The 17887-nt window shown below is 40.2% G+C and overlaps 1 protein-coding gene across 1 annotated transcript in view; it reads left to right on the forward strand.

The window, feature by feature from the left end:
- The window catches only part of SNX9 (sorting nexin 9), a 63598-nt gene extending 46739 nt beyond the window's left edge, over positions 1 to 16859 (forward strand). Inside the window, exons 10-18 of the mRNA XM_054970022.1 lie at positions 3965 to 4095; positions 4789 to 4892; positions 6346 to 6449; positions 9576 to 9653; positions 10265 to 10341; positions 10763 to 10852; positions 11838 to 11952; positions 13354 to 13445; positions 14956 to 16859. Of these exons, the coding sequence (XP_054825997.1) occupies positions 3965 to 4095; positions 4789 to 4892; positions 6346 to 6449; positions 9576 to 9653; positions 10265 to 10341; positions 10763 to 10852; positions 11838 to 11952; positions 13354 to 13445; positions 14956 to 15003 (839 nt within the window). The 3' untranslated portion in view covers positions 15004 to 16859. The remainder of the gene's footprint in view (positions 1 to 3964; positions 4096 to 4788; positions 4893 to 6345; positions 6450 to 9575; positions 9654 to 10264; positions 10342 to 10762; positions 10853 to 11837; positions 11953 to 13353; positions 13446 to 14955) is intronic.
- Positions 16860 to 17887: the final 1028 nt, after the last annotated feature.

Here is a 17887-nt window from a genome sequence, read left to right on the forward strand (position 1 = left end):
ACTGCAGTGCATGATCGTGGACGAAGACCATATCCCACCCAAAACTGGAAACTGCTTTGGGAGCACCCAAGATGTCCTCCGCCTCAGAGGGAGAACGGACCTTTGGACACTTACCGTGAAGGGTCCTTCTCCTCTGAGGAAAGGAGGACATCTTGCCCTCCCTGGGTCTTCGTCCTCCTCTACCCTGCTGCCTCATTCTTCTACCTCCTCCGGGTTATGCTTTATTTACAGTACATGTTAATGCAACAGGTGTTTTTTCTCTCAGTATTGACAGTTGCTGAATGATAAATTCAATGTTACTGCTTTGTGGAGTCACCTGAACTGAAGAGAGGGTGGTCCCACACACTAGACAGGAAGAGGAAGAAAAATTAGTTCCTGCCTCCCTGATTGGATGGTGGGAATCACCCAAGATGTCCTCCTTTCCTCAGAGGAGAAGGACCCTTCACGGTAAGTGTCCTAAGGTCCGTTCCCAGTCACAATCTTGAAAGGCATGGTATCAAAGTACCAAGGAGTCCAGGAAAATTAGCAAGGATGAACTCCTCTTGTCTATTTCCTAGTGCAGGTCATCTACTGTTTCAGTCCCATAACCAGCCTGAAAGTAGACTGGAACAGATCCAAGCAATCTTCATTCAGGGATCCCTCAAATTGTCCAGCCATCACTCGTTCAATTACATTGCTCAAAAATGGTACATTTGAGATTGGATGGTACTTAATTCATCTCTCTTGGGTCCCAAATAGATTTCTTTAGATGGGTATGCACTACTGTCTGATGGAGCTAGTATGCCAGCCCACCACCACCACTCCGGCAGATTTAAGCAGCCAGGAGGGTCATGGGTCATATAAGCAGGTGGTATGTTTTAAAATTCCAAAAATCCCATCCATATCCTCAGAGAGGACAAGCTGAAAGGTATCCCGCAGAGCTGGAAAAATCCACACACTGAGACCGTCCCGCATACTGGGACCATCCGATTCTGTCACTGCTAAGATACAGTCCAAGTTGGAACAGATGCAAGAGATTTTAATTACAAAGTGCTTAATAAAATAATCACAGCAAGCTGTAGAGCAGTTCACCTTGTCTTGTAGGATGGAACCCAATAGGCCCCAAAGCATTTGTAAGATTTCTACAAGTCTACACTGTGCAGATGCAGTGGTGGTGGAGAAATACTGTTTCTTCATCATCATCGCGGAGTAGGCTGTAAATGAACTCTAGCCTGTGCCTTGTTGCATTTGTCCCAAGTCTTTCTCCATTGTCACTCTAGCCATCTCCTTTGTCTTTTCATTGTCCACAGAGGAGATAGCGAGAATGCTCCCAAAATGGCCTCCTTGAAAGATCACTAAGTGCAGGGAAAGGGAGGATACAAGGAGTAGTTCTTCAAATAACAAGCCTGGATCATGGAGAAATTCATCAAACAATTGTGCCTGATAAACTAGGCAAGTCATTTAAAGACAGGCTAACCATTTGGAGAGTTTGGCCACTGGTTTCTGAATTAGCTGTAGTTTTCAAACAGCCTCCAAAGGTAACTTTCTGTAAAGCACATCACAGTAATCTAATGTAGAGGATACCAGGAATTGTGGGAGTAGAGTTTTCTTCATCAAGCACAGGTAACGATATGGCTTAAGCATCCACAGACCGTACCAGAGACTCCAGTAGCAAGAGTGGGTCCAAAAAGTACCTCCAAGCTTCAGACTTTCTCATTTAGAAAGACTACAACATTGATACGCCGTCTAATTAGTCCCTTATTGAGGGACTAATTAGCACTGATGTATGTTTTGTCTGAATTGGCCTTCACTTTTGGCTTCATCCAGCCTGAGACTAGCTGCAGACTAAATCAAGAACTCAGGATTTGAAGAGAAGGGGAGATATAACTTGAGTATTATCAGTATAGAGATGATACTGAACTTCAAGTCCTGTACAGCCTCTCCGAGAGGTGTTATGTTAAAAATCATGTCAGATACAGTAAGCCACTGGAGAACCCCACAAGACAGCTCCTATGGGGCACAGCTGGATTCTGTCAGTAGTAACATCTGTAATCTGATAGACAGGTGTGGTTCAATGCACCAATATTCCTAGTCCTGCCAAGCAGTCCAGAGGAGATACCATGGTAGTGATACCAAAGGCCCATGAGACATTTAAAAGAATTGGGGTTCCGAAATTTTCAAGTAAGGACATAGAGCGTAGGTGGTAAGCTAACCAACTTGAAGGGCTATGTTCTCAAGGCCAATAACTGAAATTTATCCAAACAACTACTGTAAGAGATGGTACATTCCTTTGAGGTGGAGATGAGACCTGATCAGAGAGATTTAGTCCACAAAATCGTTGTTAAATGTCTGTTGTCAACCAAGTTATAGTGAACTACTAAGTTAGTTGTCTAAACACGCAGAACTGAATAGGGACTATGAATGGTTATCTCATTATCACAGGTAACTGATTTCATTTACATAGGCGGGGGTCAGGGGGAGTCCAGTGGCACCTGGCGTGGGCTTTCGAGGACCACAGTTCTCTTTGTCAGATGCATCTGGCGGGGAGGGCTGTGGTTATCGAAGGTTTGTGCTGCAGTGGAATTGTATGGTCTTGGTGGTGCTGCTGGACTCTTTTTGATTTTGCTACTACAGACTAAAACGGCAAACTCCTTTGAACCTTTACACAAGCAAACTGATCCCCACATCAAAAGGAGCTGTTTGCATCTCCATATCAAAGGAGTTGTTTACATCCCTCCTCTCCTCCTCCCCTCCCCTCTCCTCCTCTATATTTGACCAGTTTCTTTCTGCCCTCCATGCATCTGACAAAGAGAACTGTGGTTCTCAAAAGCTTATGCTACAATAAAATTGGTTAGTCTTAAAGGTGCTACGGGACTCTTTTTGATTTTGCAGAACAAAGGGGCATTCATCCAGGCGACAGTGCAGGAGTAATGGTAGTAAAGTACATTTCTCTGCCACAGAGTAGGCTTTACCATGTCCTGTCCTGCAGCAAAATTCCCAGTTATTCAATTGTACTCATCTTTATTATACATATAACAGCAGAATAGACTCATACTAGCAGGAGAGGTTAAAGTTTCTAAACTAAGTAAACCTTATGTCTTAACATTTTGGCTTAACAGATTTAAAAGTGTTTGACGGTCATAAATTAAAGCATTATGTGGACTAACTAAATAAATCAAGCACTCACTGTTTTAACATGACAGAAAAATTAAAAATTAAGAGTACTTAATGAAGAATATCCGCACTCTAAAAAAAATAATTAGACTAAAAGCTAAATAAACTGTTTTTCAAAACAGTTGCATATCTCAGTGACCCCCCCCCCCCAAGCTTCTTTTCTCCATCACTTTCAGAACATTATAAAATAGGTCATTATTTATAGTTCCATGTGATCAGACCATATCTTGGTTTTGAACTTTCTTAGTCTCTTCATACTAGTTGACATACATCTGCTTTCTGGATCAGAAACTTTCTATTGACTCCACTAATTATTTTGGCTGTATCTTACATACATGGTTTGGGTCCTGTTGGAAAACTGTGATGATGGAAAAGATTTCTGTTGGCAGACTGTAAATTCCTCATTCCCCCCTTTTACTGTTGCCACAAATGCTTCCTGAAATGCTGTTCCTGGAGGATTGTCGCCCCTCCAATCAGGGAAGATCCAACCCTTAACTTGGGTGTGGAAACAGTTACATATAAAAAGGATTCTGTAGTATTTGGATATAACTTCATAGCTACCATTCAGTTCACTTTCAGAACTTCTTTGAAGCTTAACTTTTGCGACAAAAATAACCTCCAAAGATATTGAAAAGATTGTTGTCGAATTGTAGAGACTCTTCCTTGTGACTGAATAGCGCAGAAGGTTATTTCCCAAATTAGCCCCAGCATTAAAAACAGATTTTATCTTAGAATAAATAATACTTGTCTTGATCAGAAAAAGTGTGTATCAAATGTGAAAACAACTGACAGTTTGTTCACTGTGCTGCAGGACGTTTTGAGGAAGAATTCATTAAAATGAGAATGGAAAGGTTACAAGCTTGGATGACTAGGATGTGTCGCCATCCAGTTGTTTCTGAAAGTGAAGTTTTTCAGCAGTTCCTCAGTTTCCGTGATGAAAAGGTAAGTCAAGTTAACTTCTTTCAAACAAACTAAATTGGGAGTGTGGGGGGAATGGAGAGTAATTTGGCAGTGTCTAGGAAGAATTTAAATTTTTTCTGTAAAGTAGAAAATAGATTTTTTGCAAATCCATCCCAAAGTAGTAAATATTCTGGTTTGTCAAGTTTTTCGGTGCATGGCTTAAAATAAGCATAGAAAGAGCATTCTGACAGCTTCTCTGTCTTTCCAAACTTCTTCTTAGGTAACACTAAAGTGCACACTGCCAAATAATAAGACACATGTGGCTAATTCTGGTATAGATACTGTTGAGAGGGCAAAATGAAGTGAAGAAGCATATATTCCTCACTGAGCTTCTTAGAGTAAGCGAGTGCAAAGTCTTGATCCAAATTACTCCTTAAGGTACTTTTAAGGACTTGCACTCTGCTTTTCAAGTAACATGCTCCAGTGCCGCATCAAAAATTATTGTGAAATACCAAATTTCAAAGGCAGAAAAGAACCTTCTGCTTGGATAAGTTTTCCTTTTGCCTGAAAAATGTTGGGCTAACCACATGGCTCTCTGGATTGTGACTTCAGTCACAATTGATTATTGATCTACCCAACAGTTGTGAATTGGAAGCCAGAAGGATGAGAAGATCTTTTCCCTTCCCTGCAAGGACATGTGTGTTCCTTATTGCCACCCTTTACTCTTATCCCTAGGAATGGAAAACAGGTAAAAGAAAAGCAGAGAAAGATGAGATTGTTGGTGTTATGGTCTTTTCTACTATGGAACCAGAAGCTCCTGACTTGGATATGATAGAAATGTAAGGTGTTGGATTCTTCCCCTTCAGTAATTTATTACAAAAATGCTATCACCTGATGAAAAAGCCAAATGTTAAAATAGCACTCTTGCATAAATAGTTCAGGTAGGTAGCCATGTTGGTCTGCTGTACAACAGAAGAATTTGAGTCCATTGGCACTTTAGAGACCAGCAACATTTTCAGGGTATAAGCTTTCAAAGTTCCCTTCTTCAGATGCTTCAGTATCTGAAGAAGGGAGATTTGACTCTCAAAAGCTTTGACTCTTGAAAGCCTATACCATGAAAATCGTATAGGTGTCTAAGGTGCCAACAGACTCAAATCCTGCTGCTGCATAAACAGGCATCTTAAATTGTATTTAAAGCCTCTGACTCTTCTTAGTGAAATATATCTGAACATTACAGATTTACATCCTAGCAAACTGGTTGCCATAAAATGCAGCTCAAATGCTCTCAAATATAAGAGGTCTTTCCCAGTCACAGGGGGCAGGGGCAGGTGTAACACTGCTGGCCTATATTTTCACTTTCTGTACAGAGCACCAGATTATCTATTAAGTATCTTTTGGCCTTTGACAACATTACCTGAAATCTTTTAACCATGGATGAGATATCAGGAGCTGTTTGCATGTTAGCCCACTTCTGTTCCTTTATTTTGACATGAATTCCCCTGTCATCATCTGTTGATGTTCAACCATGGTTAAGCATTACACTGACTTCATAGATTTAACCATGGTTAACTAAATAAGTCCCTTCTTAATCAGGGGGTAATAACTACTTTCAGAGTTTGCTTGGCTGATGATTTTCTCCCACAGTTGTTTGAGGCTGGCAGGGAGCATTCGTGAGAGAGAAGAGAGGGGTTGAAGGAGATAGTATGGGATTTTGTAGACGATTCTCTTTCTCATCCATGATTAAGGCAGCATTCTCTGCAAAAGCTCAAGAATATTAAACAGTTCTACAGGTCATCTCTTTGGCAAGTATGAATACAATTTGACACTTATTGCCAGTAATCAGATTTTATAATATGAGGCTATTACAAATTTATTTATTTATTGTATTTATATTCCACCCTCCCCGCAAGCAGGCTCAGGGCAGATAATTCTTAAAGAAATTTAAAAGGTTAACATTGTATATGTTGTATACAAAGTTGAACAAATGTTTCATTGCGTCTATAAAGAATTATTAAATATAGCTGGCTGTTTTTATCCTGAAAGAGATTATAATTGACAAACTATTTGAATCTAGATTTGGATTTAAACCAGTTTGCCATTTTGCCACAGTCAGGCCAATATTCTAGCTGTAAGAACAATAAATTACACAGTGGAGGTAATACAAATGTATGGTCTGCTACCTATTCTAGGAAGTAGGCAAAAAATCCTCCCAGGCACTGTCATAAATAAATAAAATTCACCACAACAGATGATGAAAATACTTTGTCTGAGACTATGAATGTTATTATACAGTGAACAGAAATGCGATGCAGTTGGCAGGTTCACAAAAGCCATGGATGATGGAGTTAAGGAGTTGCTAACAGTTGGGCACGAACACTGGAAGCGTTGTACAGGACGTAAGTGTTCCAATGAATCTTAATATGTCTTCACCAGTGAACTTTTAAAAACTAAAATAAAATATATATACCAACTTTCCTTTAACAAAAACACAGGATAACTCACGCAGTGTTCATAAAATGAATATAATTATGTCCACATAAAATCCAGAACATTTAAATGAGTTTTTGCTTGTTTCACAAATGCTTGTAAGGTCTGGTTCTGGCAGTCTTCTGTTCATTGGAAGTTCAGCTACTGCTACGTTTTATTTTTATCAAGATTCTTGAAATAAGTTACCAAAATGGTCTCCCATGTATTGTTCAGCAAAAGCTGGGTTAAAAGGCAAATTTGGCTGGTCCTATCATTTGTGAGTGAAACGAGTTCATTGAAATAGATCTTTCCTTTAACCTAGCTGTCCCCTCAGTGCCATGAAAGGTTTGGGAGTGACGGAGCTCTAAATAAAATCCCATCCAACATGGCAGGAGGGCTGCCATAAGAAGGGTAGTGTCTCTGCTGTGGATGTTGGGAGTTTTCATTTGATTTCCTCCCTCATTGCTGCAGAGAACCATGCTGCACAGCATTTTGTTCTGTTCAGGAGTGTTTTTCTGGCAGAAGAGGCTCCTTATGCTGGAAGAAGGCTGTGTGCTTACTGCTCACAGTTTTTCCAGAACTGGCAACTTCTCTTAAACCGCAAGTATCGCCCCTCTGACCCTAGTGACAGGTCCTGAGACCATTTAGCTGTTCTGTACCAAAAAGATGCTATTCCAAAAGGCTGTAAATATGCTAATCAAAGCAGATACATTAATGCTGCCAAGTGAGGAGAAGGATATAGCTTCCTTAAAAAAGCAGGGCTTGGCTGCCCAGCCAGGAGTTCCCAGCTGGCCAGCCAAGCCCCACCCAGTTTAAATGGCCATTTCCCTGCTGCTCCAAGCGGTGGGAAAATGACCATTTAAACTGGAACTGGGCTTGGCTGGACAGGCAGAAGCTCCCGCCGATTAGCCAAGCCCGACCCGCTATTTAAATGGGCATTTCTCCAGTGCTCTGAGCGGTGGGGAAATGTCCATTTAAACTGGGCTCGGGTTTGGCTGGCTGACCAAGAACTCTTGGCCAGGCTTAGCCTCACTTGCAGTTTAAATGGACATTTCCCCGCTGCTCCAAGTGGGGGAGAAACATCCATTTAAACCAGGACTGGGCTTGGCTGCCCAGCCAGGAGTTACCAGCCAGCCAGCCAAGCCCCAACCACTGTTTAAATGGACATTTCCCCCCCCCCCCCACTCAGGGCGGCAGGGAAATGGCCATTTAAACAGCGGGTCTTGGCTGCCCAGCCAGGAGTTCCCAGTTGCCCAGCCAAGCCCCACCCGGCTGTTTAAATGGCCATTTCCCCGCTGCTCTGAGTGGGGGGAAATGTCCATTTAAACCGGAACCGGGCTTGGCTGGCCAGCCAGGAGCTCCCACAAGCTAGCCAAGCCATAACTGCTGTTTAAATAGACATTTCTCCGGTGGTCCTAGGAGTGGGGCAGTTCTTACTTTTGGATATAGCTCCTCCTCTCCGAAGGCAGGGTCAGTCAGCTGAATTTGATCCTGGAGGGGAGGGGCTTGTCCCTGTAATCACCAGTCTTTCTGGCCCTGCCATCCGAGCAGGACGTCTTCAGCAATGCTCTGCAGAGCGCAGTGATCCTGGTGAAGAAGAAACTGCCAGAGATGAGCCGGGTGTGGTGGCGCGCGCCTGTAATCCCAGTACTCAGGGAGGCCAAGGCCACAGGCAGTGAGGAGCTCGCAGGGGAAAGAAAAGGCCCTACCGCCTACCCCACCCCCATTTCGCTAGGAGCGACAGCGAGCATTAGAGCCGACGGCCCTAGGTTCCTCCTAGGTTCCACGGCCACAACCGCAAAACTCCACCGAGGTTCCCTACCTTCCGGTTGGAAGGACCCGCCCCCCTCAGAAGGCCAGAGGGTGCGGTGTTTGAGTCTGCGGTAGCCTGTTGTAGAGACCGATATTATCGGGAACTCCCTCAGGCTTGGAAGGAGCAGCCTCCAGCAGCAGCAGAGGACCTGCTCCAACCCCGGCAGCCCCGACTGAACCACGGTAAGACTGATCCTGCGAGTAATGGGGCCAGCGAAAGGAAGGAGGGAGGAGACAAGAGTAGCAGAAGCCTCAGAGCCAGCTTGCTCTAAATAAAAAGGAGCCCTTTATTTTTCTTTCCTTTCAGCCGGGACTTGTGAGGTACGCTTTCACTTTCATTTCTACTTTTGGAGGGAAAATTTCTGTTGGCAAAATGTCAGCAAAGGCAGGCCTAGCCACCTCACAGGCTTCAAAGAGCGTAAGCCTGTGGCCTAGACTTTCCAAACTCACAGGCCTCAGCTCATTCTAGGCCTCTCAACAGGCCAGTGAAAGAGAAATGCCCAGGGGCCTAGATGGCAGAATGTCAGGAAAGGCAGGCCTAGCCATCTTCCAGGCCTCTAAAAGTGCAAGCCTGCGGCCTAGACTTTCCAAACTCCCAGGCCTCAGCCTCTTCTAGACCTCTCAATAGGCCAGTGAAAGAGAAAAAGCCCAAGGGCCTGGACCCATCAGGCAAGAATGCCTGGAAAATTTTCTGCTGGTGGTAGGTCAGCAAAGGCAGGCCTAGCCTCCTTCCAGGCCTCAGAGAGCGCAAGCCTGCGGCCTAAACTTGCCCAATTCCCAGGCCTCGGCCTACTCCCGGGCGTCTCAAGAGACTAGTGAAAGGGAGAAGGTCTGGGGTTTGCATCCACCAGGCAAGGAAGCCTGCTTGGAGCAGCAGGGAAATGGCCATTTAAACTGGGTGGGGCTTGGCTGGCCAGCTGGGAACTCCTGGCTGGGCAGCCAAGCCCCGCTTTTTTAAGGAAGCTATATCCTTCTCCTCACTTGGCAGCATTAATGTATCTGCTTTGATTAGCATATTTACAGCCTTTTGGAATAGCATCTTTTTTTGGTACAGAACAGCTAAATGGTCTCAGGACCTGTCACTAGGGTCAGAGGGGCGATACTTCTTTGAAGCATGAACCTGCCCGGTTTGTGACGAACTTTAGTTCATCTTCCGGTTCGTGCCCATCTCTAGTTCTTAGTACTCAGTTATTTACTGTGTTATTGCTGGCTTCATATAAAGTTCAAATTTGTTTCTCTTTCAGCATTACCCAAGGAATATCAGAAAATAGGAAAAGCTTTACAGAGTTTAGCACTGGTCTTCAGTACCAGTGGTTACCAAGGTATTTTTGTTGTAGTTCTATTTTGGGTCCCCCCCTCCTTTGGAAACAGCTGGTGACATATTCCCAATATTTGGCCTTCATTAATCAGGTCCACTTAGAATAAAATATTTTAGTTTTATTTTATTGATTGATTTAATTTATGTAATCTATGCTTTTCTCACTGAGACTACACTGTATGTACCAAACAATCTGTCATGCTTTGCCCCTAATATCCGCCCACCCCACCCCCCACCCCAGTTCAGTTTGTTTCTAGGAGAAACATTTTAAACATTACCTTGGCAAAAATGTTAGAAATCTAAAGAAGCAACCGTTTTAATTTCTCATCCACTTAGTTCTATTTTTTTTTTGCTGGGTTCAAAATCATAAGGCAAGAACTGGCTAAATCTTCAACCTGTCATTCCAGCAAATCATAAAATATTAAGTATTTATTTGTTTGTGCATATCAGAGAAGACTCAAACTATTCTTCTAGAAATTGATTAGAGATTGCTATCTCTGCCAACCAAAATAATTTTAAAATGTAAGTGTTGAAAGAAACCCCATTATTATGTTAGTTAGAACTATTAATTTTGACTTTAATTAAGATACTCTGTTGTATGATTCTGTCTTTTAGGAGAGTCTGACCTTAATGAAGCAATAACAGAAGCTGGAAAAACATATGAAGAAATTGCCAGTCTTGTGGCAGAACAGGTAACTCTGTTATAAAGTGGAATATTTTGAGACAATATGGTGCTGCTAAAGATTTAGCAGAAGCTGCTCTCTACTGATTAAAGCCTACCACCCTGATCCCTCTTCACAGGCTATATGTACACATTTAGACATGCATGTCTATGTCTAGCTGTATGCAAAACTGTGTGAGAAAGGGGTATTATGCATGCAGTTCCTCTTTGCAATCTAACAGCTGGAGCCAAGTTGAGCCAACCTGAGTCCCACTGATCTATTGTAGAGGATGGAGAGTGAGGGATAGATTCAGTTCTTTTTGTTTTGTTCTCTATTCCTTCCATCTGTGCACGCCAGCCAGCTAATCAGCAGGGTATTGACATGCACAGCCATAGCCAACTGGAGCTAGTGTAAAATGGCATTATGGAATCGTGTGTTTGTTTTTTATTAGCCAAAGAAAGATCTTCACTTTCTGATGGAAACCAATCACGAATATAAAGGATTTCTTGGCTGCTTCCCAGATATTATAGGTGCTCACAAGGTAAGATATTGAGCCTCTAACCCGAAAGTGACAGTGTAAAAAGTGGATGGCAATGGCAAACCATAAAAAGTCTGCCAAGAAAACGTTGTGATGCGACGTCCCCCATGGGTCAGCAAGGACTCAGTCCTTGCACAGGGGACTACCTTTACCTTTAAAAGATGGATAAGAGATGTTGTAAAGTGAGATGCAGACTCAGTCCTAAAACTCCTCGTCAAAATCCTTCTATAACCTTTTTTTGACAATGTGGAGTTTGAAGCAGATGTTCACAAAAATGGAAGTTAATGAGCTTAAAGATGCTTCCTTGTGTTCTTAGTGAAGAATAATGGTTACCTCCAAGACCAATTCTTCATACTGAACTCTTTCCTAAATCATATCTCTGAATGTACATAACAATGTTTAGGCATTTACTTGGTTTAAAAAATATATTTGTTCTTTGTTCAATTCTTGGTCATATTTTAAAAAGAAACTTCTGCAAATAGCTGAAGAATCTTGTAGGCTAACACTCATCTGACCATTGTGGTCATCCTCCAAGGCCCTGTTTGGGGTCTTGGCTCCTGTCTTCTGAGAAAAGTTTGATAGCACCAAAAGGTTATGGCACCAAAATTCTAGAATTCTCACCTGTGTTCTGCCAGAGGGTGAAAATGCTTGTTTCTTTGGTGTTCCATCAGTGATCCCTCCTTCCTGCTGTATGTTTTAGTTGTTGTTTTTATGGTTTTGTATGTGTATTTTAGTTTTGGTTTTAATTATGTGGTTTTTGCTTGTTTTTAATGTTCTAGACATGTTTTATTACATATGTTTTTAATCTCTTGGCTCCCTTGGTGGCACTGATCATGGCAGAAAGGTGGGGCATAAATTTTGTACATTACAAGGCAACCTGCCATAAAATGTTGAAGGAGGGAGGATACTTACTTTGTGTGTGCATGATTGCAGCGTAGGCATTTGTGACTTTTCAGTGATACTTTGTGTGGCATTTTTGTCTTAACAGGGAGCCATAGAAAAAGTGAAGGAAAGTGATAAACTAGTTGCTACCAGTAAAATAACACCACAGGACAAACAAACTATGCAGAAGCGTGCAAGCACCATGTCTTATGCACTGCAAGGTAAAGTGCATTTGACTTTCAGTGACCCCTATTAATTCAAAATGAGGATGATTAAGAATGCTGCTTGAAATGATAAAAGTCTTTTAGGGTGCCTTATTGATAATGTATGAAGATGATGAAGGAATGCATGTTGGAAGCATCTAGAACATAATTGGAACTGGTCATGTTAAGGAGATAGGCTGGGGCTGTCTATTTGTCCCCTTCTGTTCTGAAATAAAGATCGTGTTAGGCCAATCTATGTTGGTGACTTCATTTTACTGTAATAGATAAATTGTACTTGGCTATACTTGAAGTGGAACCTCTCTAACCAGCAAGATAGATCCTGTCATTAGAATACTATTTGTTACGATATTAAAATCTAATTTACTTTGAATGGCTTTTGTTTTCTGTATCTAACTACTTTTAATTCCCTTCTAAATAATCTTTATAGATTTAATTGCTTATTTTCTCTGCATTACAAGTTTGCAGTTCCTGCTTCTGGTGGATATACTTTAAAAGCCTTAACAGCATTGTGGCATGAAAGCAACCAGAGGTATCTCTAGTGTTACCCAGTAAGGTGGAAGATTTAAAGATTATCTTTAAAGCTTTTATACAGACTCCAAATTAAACAGGATTAATATTTAGCTGAGAATCAATCAGCAAGGCATTGTAAAAAAGATTTATAAGTAGCAGGTTAAATAAAGGGGAAGACTTCGATGAACATGTTCTTGTAACTATTTGCCCCATGAACATAGAGATGTTACTTCCAGTTTTCTGGTCAAACATAAGTTTGAGTGATTATAGCTGTATCCTTTTAAAAAGAATGGTTAATCCTTACTGCTTTCCCACAAATTTTCTAGACATATTTATTCATCCTAAATACCCCATCTCCTCTCTCACAAACCCAAACATATTAGACAGTGTGACACAGCAGCTGTGATTGTATGTTGTTTAGCTTGGAGATTGATAAGCAGTATTAAAAATAAATATAGATGAAAATAAATGAAAGAAGAAAAGTCAGCACTGCAGACGCTTTTGGAAGTCTCTATTCTGTGTTGTTCAGCTTCACATGACAACCATTTTTCCCACTATGCATGTGGAAAATAGTCTTTGGGCCTTCAGGTTTTAAGTGCTAAATGTTACAGTATGGTTTGTCCAGGAATACCAAGTCACTGTCACGGATGTATTGTTTGCTACATTTTTCCACCTTAACCCTAGAAGATTATGCCAATGTCTAATTTGTCTTGGGGGTGCTGGCATGTAACTGTTTCATGCAGTAGGATGGAGCAAAATGGGTATGGGTTGGTAAGTACACCATTGCAGTTGCATATGAATTCCAGATAGCAAGTGAATCCTGTGTTTGGATTAAAAAAATGATTGAAGTCAAACAGAACTAATGCATGTCCTGGTTCTGATTTACAGCTGAGATGAATCACTTTCACAGTAACCGCATTTATGATTACAATAGTGTGATCCGCTTATATCTGGAGCAGCAGGCACAGTTCTATGAAACGGTAAGCTGCAATGATATGGTCCCATTTTTGTTTGCCAGCCATTCAGTGATTCTTTCTTCTAAACAAACATCTAGCTAAACATTATTCTTCATTTTCAGATTTTATGTTGCAAGCTTGAAATGCTTTACACACACACACACACACACACACACAATGTTAACAGTAAAGGGCTTAGCTGTGACTATTTCAGAAGCAATTTACAATAAGCATTTATTTTTCGCATATAGATTTATGAAGAAATAGCTTTTTTCATTTGTAGAAAATGACACTTAGTACTACTAGTCCTTCCTGTGCCACATACTTCACATGACAAGGCTGTGCAGCTGCCACTTGTTTTTTTGCCTGGGATGCACAAAGAGCTGAACTTGGCAGCTCAATAGCTATTCTTTTATTCCCTTCAGAAGAGGATAGCAGTTGAACTGTGTGCAGTTATTCCACATATGGCTCTGTAATTTCGTCCTATCATCATATATGTGTAAATATATCATGGATGTGGTGTTAGTCAAATACAAAGTAAAACCCTTTGTGGGGTGTTTACATCTCTCTCCTTCCTCAAGAGTACTTTAAGGATTTAAACGGGGGAAAGGGAGGCTCTGAAGTATACTGAACATTACAGAAAAGAGAACTTTGTACTGTGAAGCATCATTCTGGACCCATTTGGATTATATTTCTCAGAGCAGTGAGATTAGGGCCTCTTTCATGCTCATGGACCATTTCCAATCTCTTCCCATGCCCCAAATTATACACAGAAGGTATACATGCATTGCTACTTTGTTGACCTTTGGATTAGCTAGTTGATACATATCTGCATTTATAAAAGTGGACTTCGTAAATTTCACATATGTGGAATAAACTTGGTTGTTATTAAAGCTACCACTTTATTTCTGTTCTACTTTGCAAATACCTACTTAGATCTTCTTTAGTGTTAATTAGATTAAGAAAATTAAGATCATAAGCAAAGCTTCAAAATGAATTGGGTGTATGCATGAGTACAGAAGTGAACAACATGAAATGATGGTAATTAAAACTTTAATTTGTGCTAAAAGTTGCTGCCATTGGGCAGGTCTTCAGTGGCAAGTTTGGAAAGAATTGCCATTTGTGTTGCAGAGTGGTTATCTGTGACGTGGCTATATCTGTGGAACTAATCATTGGCTCATTCATCGGCTGCTTTTTGAAAAGCACTGTGTGGTATGAAAATCACCTATGTTCTCCTGTTAAAGAATGAACAGGTCGAGACATGTAGCAATTATATGGCAGCTGTTACAAGTGCAAGTGTATGCTACATTAGCAGGACTGAAATTTTGGCTGTCAGATAAGAAATTTTATTAATGCTAAATGTGCAAAATGATTTCTTAGTGGCCAGACCTCAACCTGAGTGTTTCTTTATATTTTCCACTTTTTATATTGGAGTAATTAATAGCTTAGCATTCTTTCCCAAGCTGACAAGTGGGTGGTTTTAATTGTGCAGTGTGGCTATGCTTTTCACTTCTGTTATTTGTTTCTGTTTCAGATTGCAGAAAAGCTGAGGCAGGCCCTCAGTCGCTTTCCAGTAATGTAGAAACGGAGAAAAATAATGAAGAATAACTCCAAAGTGCTTTCTTGAAGGCGGGGGCAGGGGGGGGGTGGATGTGAATTTTTTAAAAATGTACTAAATCTTTGACATCCAAAAACCTTTGTAAAATACAAGATGCAAAAAATAACAACATCAAATGTTTACTTTGCTAGCCTAAATGCCTTGGATATTTATGTATATTTTTATCTTGAATGCTTTCCCGAACTATCAATTACCTAAGCAAAACTGAGGAGTTCTTTACATAATAGGGATTTCACTTGTCAAATAGTTTATTGCCAGGAGTGACAGAAAGGTTCATAGTGTTGAATGCTTCAGAGCATTGGCTCCTGACCAGATAGTCCTTAAGAGAGAGAGAAATTTTGGAATAAAAATCTGTAAATTCAGATCTCTCTATCTTGCTGTTTTGTGGCATCTCAGTATATTCTTTGGTTAACTATGTGTTGTTGAGAACAAAGGTTTCTCTCTTCTTTGGTATAGCTATGGTATAATCTCTGTAGTAAAATTGCAGACACACACTTTCCCCAAGTGTCTTTTAATATCCTCTTTGTACCAAAATGCCTCAGATCTGAAGGGTGGGTTATTTTCCTTCCTATCTATGTGAAGAAGAGAGTTTAAATAGAGAAAGCCAAACGTGGAAACTGTTGTTCCAACTTTTTATGAACATGCAGTTTGTTACTTCCAAATGGTAACCAGTCCTGTGTATTGGGGCCTTTCTTCTCTTCATTTTCAGTGTGCACTATAGAATTAATAACCAGTCCCATCACTACTGACATGATGGGAAATCGCCAAATCCCTGGTGTTCTTTTGATCCTTGTATAAAACAGTTAAGTGTATTTTCCAGAGGAAAATTGAGAACTCTCAGTTATCAAACACAGTGTGAGTTTACATGGGAAAAACTTGTTTCAAACAGAACTATTATTAAAATGATAGAAGCTGGGCAAGGGTGTCAAAATCCGTTTTTGTATATTGACAATAGGTCATTAAAGGCCTGATCTATAGGAAAACTGGCTGAAATAAAGTAGGAGCATTGCCACAAACAGACCATAGTGCCAAATGCAGTGTTCTCTAGAATTAATTCAAAGGAAAGCAATTGAAATAATATATTATTTTACCCATCAAACCATTCTAATGAGTACATTCTGCAGGCTATGTTAATTTGTATGACACTGTCACTATGATGCAATTTTTAGAATAATAGTGAATCTCAGTTTATGGAGGTAATGAAAAAAACAGCCATCCCAGAATGTAAGTGTCATATGCATTAGAACGGCTCAGATGTTCTTCGTTGTCACATTTTTTATTTGTCTATGTGCTTTCTTTTTCTCTTAATTTAGCTGGTCTTCTGAAATTCCACAGTGTTATAATACAGCCTTCAAAATATATGTACAAATTGTAAAAAATATGTATAAATGTTTTATGCCAAATGTAATAAGATCTATCTTGCATGTAGAAGCAATTTATGAAATGGTTGCAAAATGTATTGTAAATTCTAAAGCACTTTTTCACAGCATCATTTTTTTCAGCATTTGTATATTCACTTTTTAGGATCAAAATCTTTGTAACTGGTTTTTCAAGGATATCTTTTTTACCAAAATTTGCATTAATCCTGATGCCCTAGGAGTTGCAGAAACAGCATTTTTGACAAACAATTTGGTAATAAAAGAGAATTGCAGCTTTGCTGTGGAAAAGCCATGTGTGCAGCAAGATCACTTGGAACAGGCCAATCTGTAACTTTATAGCAAATTAAGTTCTTAGATTGATAATAAATATTTATACTTACGCGCTTTTGTTTTTGAAGGATGGTAAATTTATTCTCAGGTAAAATTTTATGTTTGCAAATATGTCTTGTTGTCTGTCATTCCTTTTCTTCCCCAAAAGAGCATCGCTTCAGAAAATGGGTTATTGTCAATAAATATCCTGTTCCTGGAAGCTAAAACGTTGAAGCTTTGGAATTTTTGTAATAACATTTAAAGTTTACAAACTTTGCACTTTAAGGTGACCAATTCTACATCTCATTTCTAAGATGAACAGTTGCTGGAATGTAGTGAACTCCAAAACTTAAATGCAGGTATGGAACTAACTGTATTGAAGACATTTGCAGGCAGGATTTATCAGGAAGAATTCTGCTGCACTGTTGACTTGTACAGATCTTTGGCATTCTAAATAATGGATGTATTCTTAGAGAAATCAATTCTAGAGATGTCATTACAGTCCTAGAGATTCTATACAATTGACTAAGCAGGAATAGCTCTAGGTTTAAATGGATGAATAAAGTTCATTTAGTTGCTGGGGTGTAGTAAATCTAAGGAAAGTGGCATCCAGTCTTTTCCATACTGGAAATATTTCTCATATTCTGTCCAATAAGTATCAGAAGAGAAAGGGTGCAGTGCAGTGTAGTCCATCATTTACGTTCCTTATCTACTGTGGTTCCTACAAAACTCTGTGGAATACAGGGCAGGTTTGAGTTGCTTCATTCTAACAGCTTGCCACATGGACCGGCACCCCTGTCTGCTAGATTCCAATAGTCATACCTTATGAGGAAAGTCTAAATCACACCATAGTACACTCTTGTAAGAGAATGCTTACTGAATGAATAGCATTTAGCAGTACCAAAATCTGCTTTTAATATTTTCCTTTGTGGTGGCAATTTTAACCTAGATACTTGAAAACAGTGATCTGTGAAAGACCTCTTTATTTTAGAACAGGAGCAAGATCAGAATAAACAAACTGCACCAAAATACATGGAGAGATACATAGAAATAGAGACACACACGTACAAGGTTTCACAGCTGTGGACTCGTATTTCTGTCAGCCTAAGAAGCTGACAAGATGTAAGGTGCCATACAGATTTTCACAACACATTAAATAC

The sequence above is a fragment of the Eublepharis macularius genome, chromosome 1, assembly GCF_028583425.1.
Source record: "Eublepharis macularius isolate TG4126 chromosome 1, MPM_Emac_v1.0, whole genome shotgun sequence".
Classification (NCBI taxonomy): Eukaryota; Metazoa; Chordata; class Lepidosauria; order Squamata; family Eublepharidae; genus Eublepharis; species Eublepharis macularius.